At 42.3% G+C, this 12,258-nt stretch overlaps 1 protein-coding gene across 1 annotated transcript in view; it reads right to left on the bottom strand.

Moving 5' to 3' along the window:
- LOC111977614 (SH3 and multiple ankyrin repeat domains protein 1-like) overlaps positions 1-12,258 on the bottom strand; it is a 53,213-nt gene that overhangs the window by 12,687 nt on the left and 28,268 nt on the right. The window contains 8 exon segments of the mRNA XM_070448303.1: positions 2,696-2,774; positions 3,176-3,549; positions 5,436-5,572; positions 5,763-5,947; positions 6,963-7,029; positions 10,642-10,719; positions 11,292-11,408; positions 12,036-12,077. Of these exon segments, the coding sequence (XP_070304404.1) occupies positions 2,696-2,774; positions 3,176-3,549; positions 5,436-5,572; positions 5,763-5,947; positions 6,963-7,029; positions 10,642-10,719; positions 11,292-11,408; positions 12,036-12,077 (1,079 nt within the window).

The raw sequence follows: 12,258 nt of genomic DNA, 5'->3' as shown, positions 1-12,258 counted from the left end.
AGCCAAGGAAGAGTCGAGGGAGAGCCAAGGAAGAACCAAGGAAGAGTCGAGGGGGAGCCAAGGAAGAACCAAGGAAGAGTTGAGGGAGAGCCAAGGAAGAGTCGAGGGAGAGCCAAGGAAGAGTCGAGGAAGTGCTGAGGGAGAGTCAAGGACGAGTCGAGGGAGAGCCAAGGAAAAGTCGAAGGAGAGTCAAGCGACTTTGTCTGCTAGATCAGTGTTTCTCAACCTCAGTCTTCTAGTACCCATAGCAGCACGCATTATGTTGTAGCCCTGGACAAACTCACCTGATTGAACTCATTGAGGGCTTGATGATTGAATCAGGTGTGCTTGTCCGAGGCTACAACAAAAATGTGTGCTGTTAGGGGTACTCGAGGACTGGAGTTGGGAAACACTGTGCTAGATGTACATATTACTGCACTGTTGGAGCTAGGCACACAAGCGTTTCGCTACACCGCAATAACATCTGCTAAATATGTGTATGCGACCAATAGAATTTGATTTGAAGAAATAGAATTGACCCGGCGTGTCAAGTTCAGTGGATTTAGCACTAGCATGGTCTAAATACAGCTGATACACACACGCACACACACACACAGAGACACACACATCCTCGTCCAATTCTCAACCCAGAAACACACACCTCAGAAACACGAACAAATTAGCTGATTCCAGCTGTCAACAGACACAAGACACAGCTAAAACCGCAGGTTGGCATTTATTGAAATGACTCATGTACTGGAGGTAGCTCTGCAGAGTGGTCACTAGCTGGCACATCCACAAAGTCTTAAACCTAACCCTAACCTTAACCACACTGCTAACCCTAATGCCTTAACCTTAAATTAAGACCAAAAAGCAAATGATTGTTTTTATGAATTTTTACGAAATTGTCAACTTTGACTTTGAAGCTGGCCCATCTAGCGGAAACCGCTCAGGGCAAGACAGCGCTAAAACATTAGCATGGGTTTACAAAGTAAATCATGTCTAATTTTACTGTATCTTTTCTACTGAGAATTAAATGGGCTACAGAGCACAATTAGTGCAGGGCATTCAATGTTAGCATAGTTAGCTAGTGATTTCCCCTAGCCCCTTGGCTTCTGTTTCTTCACTACGTCTCTACTCCTGCCTTCAGAAAGTATTCACACACATTAACTTTCTCCAAATTTTGATGAGTTGCAGTCTGAATTTAAAGGTGCAATATGCAGAAATCGCACCGCCATTTCCTGGTTTCTAAAATTCTAATAGTTCGCCTAATTTCAGTTTATGTGACAAAACAAGCAGTCATTGTGYAGAAAATCATAGCACCATCTTAACCACTGGCCTACACACAATACCCAATAATGTCAAAGTGGAATTATGTTTATAGAAATGTGTTACAAAAAATATAAAGCTGAAATGTCTTGAGTCAATAAGTATTCAACTCATTTGTTATGGCAAGCCTAAATAAGTTCAGGAGTAACAATTTGTTTAACAAGTCACATAATAAGTTGCATAGACTCAGTATGTGTGCAATAATAGTGTTTAACATGATTTTTGAATGACTACCTCATCTCTTTACCCAACATATACAATTATCTGTAAGGTTCCTCAGTCGAGCAGTACATTTCAAACAGATTCAACCAGGGAGGTTTTCCAATGCCTCACAAAGAATGGATCGTGTATCAATACACCCAGTCACTTCAAAGATAAAGGCATCAGGGATTTCACCATGAGGCCAACTGTGACTTTAAAACAGTTACAAGAGTTTAATGCCTGTGATAGGAGAAAACTGAGGATGTAGTTGTAGTTACCCCACAATACTAACCTAAATGACAGAGTGAAAAGATGTACGCCTGGACAGAATAAAACTTTTCCAAAGCATGTATTCTGTTTGCAATAAGGCACTAAAGTAAAACTGCAAAAAATGTGGCAAAGAAAGGAACTTTATGTCCTGAATACAAAGCGTTATCACTGAGTACCACTTCATATTTTCAAGCATGGTGGTGGCTGCATCATGTTATGGGTATGCTTGTCATCGGCAAGGAGTATGGAGTTTTTTGGAGTTAAAAATAAATGGAATAGAGCTAAGTGCAGGCAAAATCCTAGAGGAAAACCTGGTTCATTCTGCTTACAATCAGACACTGGGAGACAAATGTACCTTTCAGCAGGACAATAATCTAAAATACAAGGCCACATATACACTGGAGTTGCTTACCAAGACAACATTGAATGTTCCTGAGTGGCCTAGTTACACTTTTGACTTAAATCGGGTTGAAAATCTATGGCAAGACTTCAAAATGGCTGTGTAGCAATGATCAACAACCAACTTGATAGAGCTTGAAGTATTTTACAGCCGTAATTGCTGCCAAAGGTGATTCTAACATGTATTGACTCAGGGGTGTGAATACTTATGTTAAGGAGATRTTTCTGTATTTAATTTTCAATAAATTAGCAAAAATGTCAAAAATCATGTTTTCACTTTGTCATAATGTATGTCATACGTAGATGGGTGAGATATAATTGTTTTTATCCATTTTATATGTAGGCTGTAACACAACAAAATGTGGAATAAGTTAAGGGGTATGAATACTTTCTGAAGGAACTGTAACTTGGTGACCATGGTGACCATGTTTCCCAGGGGTCAAAATGAGGTCACTCATCCCTACATCTAGTCTTTGAGGAGCAACACATGACAAGCTTTTATCAATTCCAGTCTTACCTGGGGCCATCCACACCATCATATGCTCCCACGGTAACATTACGAAACAGCTTCCTCTTGGCTTTCTCACTGCGCGTCTCTGGAACACAAAAAGTTCATGTGTCACAATTATATTGATGTGTGTTTTGTGTGTCTTTGTGTTCCACTATTTGTTTATTCCGGGTGTCTTTGTATACTTTGTATTCAAGTACATCTCTGAAACACACTATGACCAAGTTGGTTGTGGTGGTGTCATTACTGTTACTGGGTGGGTGTGATACATGGCCTACTGCTTGCAACATTGTGAGGACGTCCTGCAGTCAATAGAACGCTGGGAACTGAATGACGGTAAAATGAGTAATTCAGTAAATGCGGGGCTAGCATCTGTAGATGGATTTTGATTGTTGTTTGTCTGAGCTGATGTAACGCGAGTGGAGATAGTGACTTTGTCTGAACACACATATTATTTGGTTTCTATAAAGGTTGGTAATGTTGTCTCACCTGATCGATTGTCCTTAATGGGAGGACCCACCTCCTCCACATAGTCTGAGGGGAACCAGCCTGTACGACCCTTCACTGTGCCCTCCCAAAACCCCCCCTCTCCCACACTCAACACTGAGGGAGAGGGAGAGGGAGAAAAGAGAAGATGGGTGAATCAAACCTTTATAACCAACACGATGCATTCCAAAAAAAAAACACTCCTCTCTGAATCTCTCTTACCTTTGACTTTGTCTCCTTTGCTGATGCTAAGCTCTTTGTCTCCGTGGGCAGTGTAGGCCCTCGTGGCCACGTACACTCGCCCTGGGACCGCACTGTACATACGCCTCATCTGACCCCCAGCTGACCCCCCACCACCACCTGTTGTTGAGGTCGCACTGCAAGAGGAAAGACAGAGCGGGACAGAGTAAGAATTTGTGTTAGTGTGTAGCGGAACAACACCTGGTGATACCAGTAGCTGAGAGGGAAATTAAATGGCTTAAGAGTCATGCCAGTGGTTTACACTATTAAAATAAAGCGTTTTGAAGCTTCAAAGTTGGTAAAAGCCTATTTTCTGTAGACAACCGAGAAGGATGTAAAAACACAATATTTTGCATTTTCACATTATTTTATAAATTGAGTTACATATAGTTGAAGTCGGAAGCTTATATACACCTTAGCCAAATGCATTTAAACTCAGTTTTTCACAACTCCTGACATTTAATCCTAGTAAATTGCCTGTCTTAGGTCAGTTATTTTATCACCACTTAATTTTAAGAATGTGAAAAGTCAGAATAATAGTAGAGAGAATTATTTATTTCAGCTTTTATTTCTTTCATCACATTCCCAGTGGGTCAGAAGTTGACATCACTCTATTAGTACTTGATAGCATTGCCTTTAAATTGTTTAACTGGGTCAAACGTTTTGGGTAGCCTTCCACAAGCTTCCCACAATAAGTTGGGTGAATTTTGGCCCATTCCTCCTGACAGAGCTGATGTAACTGAGTCAGGTTGTAGCCTCCTTCGCACAAGTTTTGTCAGTTCTGCCCACAAATTTTCTATAGGTTTGAGGTCAGGGCTTTGTGATGGCCACTCCAATACCTTGACTTTGTTGTCCTTAAGCCGTTTTGCCACAATTTAGAAGTATGCATTGTCCATTTGGAAGACCCATTTGCAACCAAGCTTTAAATTCCTGACTGATGTCTTGAGATGTTGCTTCAATATATCCACATAATTTCCTGCCTCATGATGCCATTTATTTTGTGAAGTGCACCAGTCCTCCTGCAGCAAAGCACCCCCACAACATGATGCTGCCACCCATGTGCTTAACGGTTGGGATGGTGTTCTTCGACTTGCAAGCATCCCCTTTTTCCTCCAAACTTAACGATGGTCATTATGGCCAAACAGTTCTATTTTGTTTCATCAGACCAGAGGACATTTCTCCAAAAAGTACGATCTTTGTCCCCATGTGCAGTTGCAAACCCTAGTTTGGCTTTTTTTATCGCGTTTTGGAGCAGTGGCTTCTTCCTTGCTGACCGGCCTTTCAGGTTATGTCGATATAGGACTCATCTTACTGTGGATATAGATACTTTTGCACCTGTTTCCTCCAGCATCTTCACAAGGTCCTTTGCTGTTGTTCTGGGATTGATTTGCACTTTTCGCCACCAAAGTACGTTCATCTCTAGGAGACAGAACGCGTCTCCTTCCTAAGTGTATGATGGCTGCGTGGTCCCATGGTGTTTATACTTGCGTACTATTGTTTGTACAGATAACGTGGTCCTTCAGGCATTTGGAAATTGCACCCAAGGATGAACCAGACTTGTGGAGGTGTAGAATTATTTTGAGGTCTTGGCTGCTTTCTTTAGATTTTCCATGATGTCAAGCAAAGAGGCACTGAGTTTGAAGGTAGGCCTTGAAATACATCCACAGGTAAACCTCCAATTGACTCAAATTATGTAAATTAGCCTATCAAGAAGCTTCAAAGCTATGACATAATTTTCTGGAATTTTACAAGCTGTTTAAAGGCACAGTCAACTTACTGTATGTAAACGTATGACCCACTGGAATTGTGATACAGTGAATTATAAATTAAATAATCTGTCTGTAAACAATTGTTGGAAAATTGCTTGTGTCATGCACAAAGTAGATGTCCTAACCGACTTGCCAAAACTATAGTTTGTTAACAAGAAATTTGTGGAGTGGTTGAAAAATAAGTTTTAATGACTCCAATCTAAGTGTATGTTAACTTCCGACTTCAACTGTATGTACGGTCACTATGTCCTCACCCCTGTCTGCCGCGCTGTGGTTTGCTGTGATGCCTCTCTTCTGTGTCACTCTGTCCTCCTCCTCTTCCTCGTGATGGGGAGCGGGTACGGGCCCTGGGACTGCTGGAGCTCCTCACACCTACAGAGGCCCTGCGACCCTAGAGAGAGAGGGGAACAAACAAGTACACAAACACACACACTGATTATATAAATACATAGGCTGAATTATATAATTGTGTTGACACTTACACAAACCAAAACTCACAAATCGTTAACTAAAAGTAACTTAAAGCATAGCTCCCCAATAAACAGTTTCCCACTGCATCTCCATACTGTGCCTCTCAGTACCTGTCCAGGGATGGGATTGGATCTAGCAGCCTTGTTGGGCAGGGCCATGGTATCAGGCAGGGTCATGCTGTTATCACTGTTAGCACGCAGGAGGGGGTGGGGGTGAGGGTGAGCCACGAGGAGAGGGATTGTGCGTGCACTCTCTCCTCTTTTGGGAGCATACTTTGGGAATTCCAGAAAGGGCACTGAGAAAAGAGAGTGACAGGTAGGTGGGAGAGCAGTGAGGTTAGTGCAAGAGGGGTAGAGAAAGAGGGAGGGAATATTGTGAGAGTGTGAACGATTACCAACCAGACCCAAGTGATTCGGATGGAAAGACAATACATAAGCAACACGGATGGACTTGAACACCACCCACACAACCCTGAAACTGGGCAAGCAATCATCAAAAGGATCACAAGGTAAAAGGGATACTTCGGGATTTGGGCAATGAATGGGCAATGAAGCCCTTTATGTACTTCCTCAGAGTCAGGTGAACTCATGGATATCATTTTTATGTCTCTGCATCCAGTATGAAAGAAGTTAGAGGTAGTTTTGCGGGCCAATGCTAACTAGCACAATAACTGGAGGTCTATAGTCTATGGTAACAGCTAGCAATTGGGGCGGCAGGTAGCCTAGTGGTTAGAGTGTTGGGCCAGTAATCGAAAGGCTGCTAGATCTAATCCCCGAGCTGACAAGTTAAAAATCTGACGTTCTGCCTCTGAACAAGGCAGTTAACCCACTGTTCCCTGGTAGACCGTCATCGTAAATAAAAATGTGTTCTTAACTGACTTGCCAAGTTTCAAAAAAATAAAAAGCTGTTACCATAGACTCCCAGTCATTCAGCTAACACCAGATAGCAACTTCCTTGGAAACTGCACATAAATGGTATCCACAAGTTCAGGCCACCTCTGAACCAACACAGTGCTTTCAGAAACAAAATAGTTTGCCAAATGTCTAGGGATTAGCCTCTATTCTGATCCAATGCACCACATCAAATACCATCTATCAGTGTGATGAAACAACTTAATACGATGACAAAAGACAACATATATTGTGAGTCAAAGGTTGATTGATGAAGCAGAACATTCATACCAAATGATGCACTGAAAGGTGTTTTATAGCAGACGCAACAAAATAAATATAATAGACACTCATGCATCAAAACACACTACCAATCACTCCCGAATCTGAAGATAACCCAAGTGGACGACCAAAACTTACCTACATCTGCATCTCTGTGATTTTTGATGATTTCCCCGATTTCAAAATGGCCTGACATTACTGCTACCTTCAAAACACAAACACATGTAGACACACAATTAAATGCAACTATGCAACACTCCCCCTAATACATGCACCAGGTACAGGAACAATTCTACAAAAACACAGATTTTAATAAATGCTTTGCAAATAATACATTTAAAAGAAGTAACTGATTTTTGACTCAATGGTTTATTTACCTATTTATTTTATTTTTTAATTTCACCTTTATTTAACCAGGTAGGCCAGTTGAGAACAAGTTCTCATTTACAACTGCGACCTGGCCAAGATAAAGCAAAGCAGTGCGACACAAACAACAACACAGAGTTACACATGGAATAAACAAACATACAGTCAATAACACAATAGAAAAAGTCTATATACAGTGTGTGCAAATGGCGTAAGGAAGTAAGGCAATAAATAGGCCATAGTAGCGAAGTAATTACAATTTAGCAAATTAACACTGGAGTGATAGATGTGCAGATGATGATGGGCAAGTAGAAATACTTGTGGTTAAAAGAGCAAAAAAGTTTTTTTTTTAAACAATATGGGGATGAGGTAGATAGTTGGATGGGCTATTTACAGATGGGCTGCGTACAGCTGCAGCGATCGGTAAGCTGCTCACATAGCTGATGCTTAAAGTTAGTGAGGGAGATATGTCTCCAACTTCAGCAATTTTTGCAATTCGTTCCAGTTATTGGCAGCAGAGAACTGGAAGGAAAGGCGGCCAAAGCAGGTGTTGGCTTTGGGGATGACCAGTGAGATATACCTGCTGGAGCTCATGCTACGGGTGGGTGTTGTAATGGTGACCAGTGAGCTGAGATAAGGTGGAGCTTTACCTAGCAAAGACTTATAGATGACCTGGAGCCAGTGGGTCTGGCAACGAATATGTAGCGAGGGCCAGCCGACGAGAGCATACAGGTCACAGTGGTGAGTGGTATTTGGGGCTTTGGTGACAAAACAGATGGCACTGTGATAGACTGCATTCAGTTTGCTGAGTAGAGTGTTGGAGGATATTTTGTAAATGACACGCCGAAGTCGAGGATTGGTAGGATAGTCAGTTTTACGAGGGTATGTTTGGCAGCGTGAGTGAAGTAGGCTTTGTTGCGAAATAGGAAGCCGATTCTAGATGTAATTTTGGATTGGAGATGTTTAATATGAGTCTGGAAGGAGAGTTTACAGTCTAGCCAGACACCTAGGTATTTGTAGTTGTCCACATATTCTAAGTCAGAACCGTCCAGAGTAGTGATGCTAGTCGGGCGGGAGGGTGCGGGCAGCGATCGGTTGAAAAGCATGCATTTAGTTTTACTAGCGTTTAAGAGCAGTTGGAGGCCACGGAAGGAGTGTTGTATGGCATTGAAGCTCGTTTGGAGGTTTGTTAAAACAGTGTCCAAAGAAGGGCCAGACGTATACAGAATGGTGTCGTCTGCGTAGAGGTGGATCAAGGAATCACCCGCAGCAAGAGCGACATCGTTGATATATACAGAGAAAAGAGTCCGCCCAAGAATTGAACCCTGTGGTACCCCCATAGAGACAGCCAGAGGTCCGGACAACAGGCCCTCCGATTTGACACACTGAACTCTATCTGAGAAGTAGTTGGTGAACCAGGCGAGGCAGTCATTTGAGAAACTGTTGAGGCTGTTGAGTCTGCCGATAAGAATACAGTGATTGACAGAGTCGAAAGCCTTGGCAAGGGCGATGAAGACGGTTGCACAGTACTGTCTTTTAGCGATGGCAGTTATGATATCGTTTAGTACCTTGAGCGTGGCTGAGGTGCACCCGTGACCAGCTCGGAAACCGGATTGCACAGCGGAGAAGATACGGTGGGATTCTAAATGGTCAGTGATCTGTTTGTTAACTTGGCTTTCAAAGACTTTAGAAAGGCAGGGCAGGATGGATATAGGTCTGTAACAGTTTGGGTCTAGAGTGTCACCCCCTTAGAAGAGGGGGATGACAGCGGCAGCTTTCCAATCTTTAGGAATCTCAGACGATACGAAAGAGAGGTTGAACAGACTGGTAATTGGGGTTGCAACAATGGCGGCGGATAATTTTAGAAAGAGAGGGTCCAGATTGTCTAGCCCAGCTGATTTGTATGGGTCCAGGTTTTGCAGCTCTTTCAGAACATCTGCTATCTGGATTTGGGTGAAGGAGAACCTGGGAAGGCTTGGGCAAGTAGCTGCGGGAGGTGCAGAGCGGTTGGCCGGGATTGGGGTAGCCAGGAGGAAAGCATGGCCAGCCGTAGAGAAATGCTTATTGAAATTCTCAATTATCATGGATTTATCGGTGGTGACAGTGTTTCCTAGCCTCGGTGCAGTGGGCAGCTGGGAGGAGGTGCTCTTATTCTCTATGGACTTTACGGTGTCCCAAAACTTTTTGGAGTTAGAGCTACAGGATGCAAATTTCTGTTCTGTCCTGACTTCCCTGAAAAGTTGCATATCACGGGGACTATTCGATGCTAGTGCAGTCCGCCACAGGATGTTTTTGTGCTGGTCGAGGGCAGTCAGGTCTGGAGAGAACCAAGGGCTATATCTGTTCTTAGTTCTACATTTATTGAAAGGGGCATGCTTATTTAGATGGTGAGGAAATTACTTTTAAAGAACGACCAGGCATCCTCTACTGACGGGATGAGGTCAATATCCTTCCAGGATACCCGGGCCAGGTCGATTAGAAAGGCTTTCTCGCAGAAGTGTTTTAGGGAGCGTTTGACAGTGATGAGGGGTGGTTGTTTGACCGCGGACCCATAGCGGATGCAGGCAATGAGGCAGTGATTGTTGAGATCCTGATTGAAAGAGCAGAGGTGTATTTGGAGGGCAAGTTGTTCAGGATAATATCTATGAGGGTGCCCATGTTTACAGATTTAGGGTTGTACCTGGTGGGTTCCTTGATAATTTGTGGGAGATTGAGGGCATCTAGCTTAGACTGTAGGACTGCCGGGGTGTTAAGCATATCCCAGTTTAGGTCACCTAACAGAACGAACTCTGAAGATAGATGGGGGGCAATCAATTCACATATGGTGTCCAGGGCACAGCTGGGAGCTGAGGGGGGTCTATAACAGGTGGCAACAGTGAGAGACTTAATTCTGGAGAGATTCATTTTTAAAATTAGAAGCTCGAAATGTTTGGGCATAGACCTGGAAGGTATGACAGAACTTTGCAGGCTATCTCTGCAGTAGATTGCAACTCCTCTCCCTTTGGCAGTTCTATCCTGACGGAAAATGTTGTAGTTGGGGATGGAAATCTCAGAATTTTTGGTGGCCTTCCTAAACCAGGATTCAGACACGGAAAGGACATCAGGGTTGGCAGAGTGTGCTAAAGCAGTGAGTAAAATGAACTTAGGGAGGAGGCTTCTGATGTTAACATGCATGAAACCAAGGCTTTTAGGCTTACAGAAGTCAACAAATGAGAGCGCCTGGGGACACACAGGGCCTGGGTTAACCTCTACATCACCCAAGGAACAGAGGAGTAGGATGAGGGTACGGCTAAAGGCTATCAAAACTGGTCTTCTAGTACCGTCTGGTACCTATAACAACACTGATTACATTTGGCGTAGTCAGCAGTATATATATATACATATATATACTTAAATACATATATATATATATTTAAAAAAAAAACTGAAAACATGAAGTTGTTATTGATACCTGAAAGGGGGTTTGTCCATGCTTGTTCTTCATTTCCTTATTGGCACCTCTGTAGAGCAGAACACGAACACAGCTTTCCTGATAGGCCAGAAAGAAAGTCGCTGTTTTAAGGCCCAGTGCAGTCAAAAATGTAATTTCCTGTGTTTTAGTTCTATTTCCACACTTTGAGGTTGGAATAATTCTGTGAAATTGTGAAAATGATGATAATGCCCTTTTAGTTTAAGAGATGTTTTTAAAGGCCACCTTAAATTTCAGCCTGTTTTTGGTGGGAGGGAGTTTTGGTAAATTAGTTAAAAGACCAATAAGAAAGAGATTTACAAGCCTCTCTGACAATAACAGCAAATGTAATGTTTTCCCCACCCCACTCAAACCACTCACAGGCAGTTCTAGCAACATACTTGCTTGAGAAATTGCTCTTTGCTAAGAAACTATTTGTTTATTTTTTTTTAACCATTTTAATTGTAAAGGTACTTCATTGCTAACCAGAAATGATTTGGTATTTAGATAAAAAATGGCTGCATTGGACCTTATTAACTTGATTCAGGACTAAAATATCATACAGTAGTTTTGGAACTCACATACCAGTTTCTTTAAGTTCAACTTTGAATGGACACACACACTCTTTATTGCGTATTTTAAACGGTACTTACCTTATTATACAGGGCACAAATGTGAAGTGCGGTGTTCCCTGAGGCATTCTGAGAAGTGGTATCTGCCCCATAGAACAGAAGGTGCTCCAGGTGCTGGGCAAAACCATTCTGGCAGGCCTTGGGGGAGGGTGTGTAAAGAAAGTATCTAAATATGACAATTATTAGCAATAGAAAATCTCAGGGGTTGTAGAAGGATCATCACGTCGCAATCAATTTCAAATAAATGAAATATACTGTATGTAGCAACATTTGTGACAACGTGAAAGATAAACAGAATAGAAAGACATAGAGTTGATGAATACCTGAACCATTGCAAAATAAAATGATATAAACACGCTTTTGACTTCCCCTTCTGCTTAAAGGTTTCCTCTTTCTTTTTTGAACTTGAAATAACACAAGAAACCAAATTAAAGAAGTACCACAGGACACTCACACTGGTGAACAGCACAACACAGAAAAAGAGAGGAAATGATGCAGAGATAGAAGATGTCAGCACGAGATGGTATCTAATGTCTATTCGCATTGGACTCAACAGTTACATGAGATGAATGTACGGATTTCGCACTTGGGAAGGATCACTGTTTCAGGAAGGAATGACCAATCTCCCCTTTCTTTCTTTTTTTCTTATTTTTCTTAACCACTTTGAGACCATGGAAGGTCATGTAAGGTCATGACCCTAAGTGTTACTCTTCCCCCAACTTCATGACTTAAAATCGAAGTATTAATGGATTACATGATGAGTACCTTGTGTATTTCCTGCATTCCAAATTCCTCTTCATCCCTGAGCTGTGGAGAGAAAGGAAGAGCGGAGGAAAGGGAATGAATGGAAAGAGATGAGTGAGAGTGTTTCTCAATGGAGGAGAAAGGAGAGTAGAGAAAGAGGGATGAAATGTTTAGGACATGGGACAGGACAGGAGACTGAAAGTAAAGTAAAAACCTAATGTACTATACCAACGTATGATAATTC

Source organism: Salvelinus sp. IW2-2015, linkage group LG18, assembly GCF_002910315.2.
Source record: "Salvelinus sp. IW2-2015 linkage group LG18, ASM291031v2, whole genome shotgun sequence".
NCBI classification, from domain to species: domain Eukaryota; kingdom Metazoa; phylum Chordata; class Actinopteri; order Salmoniformes; family Salmonidae; genus Salvelinus; species Salvelinus sp. IW2-2015.
Note: the sequence above shows the minus strand (reverse complement) of the source record. Positions and strands in the feature narration are given on the sequence as shown.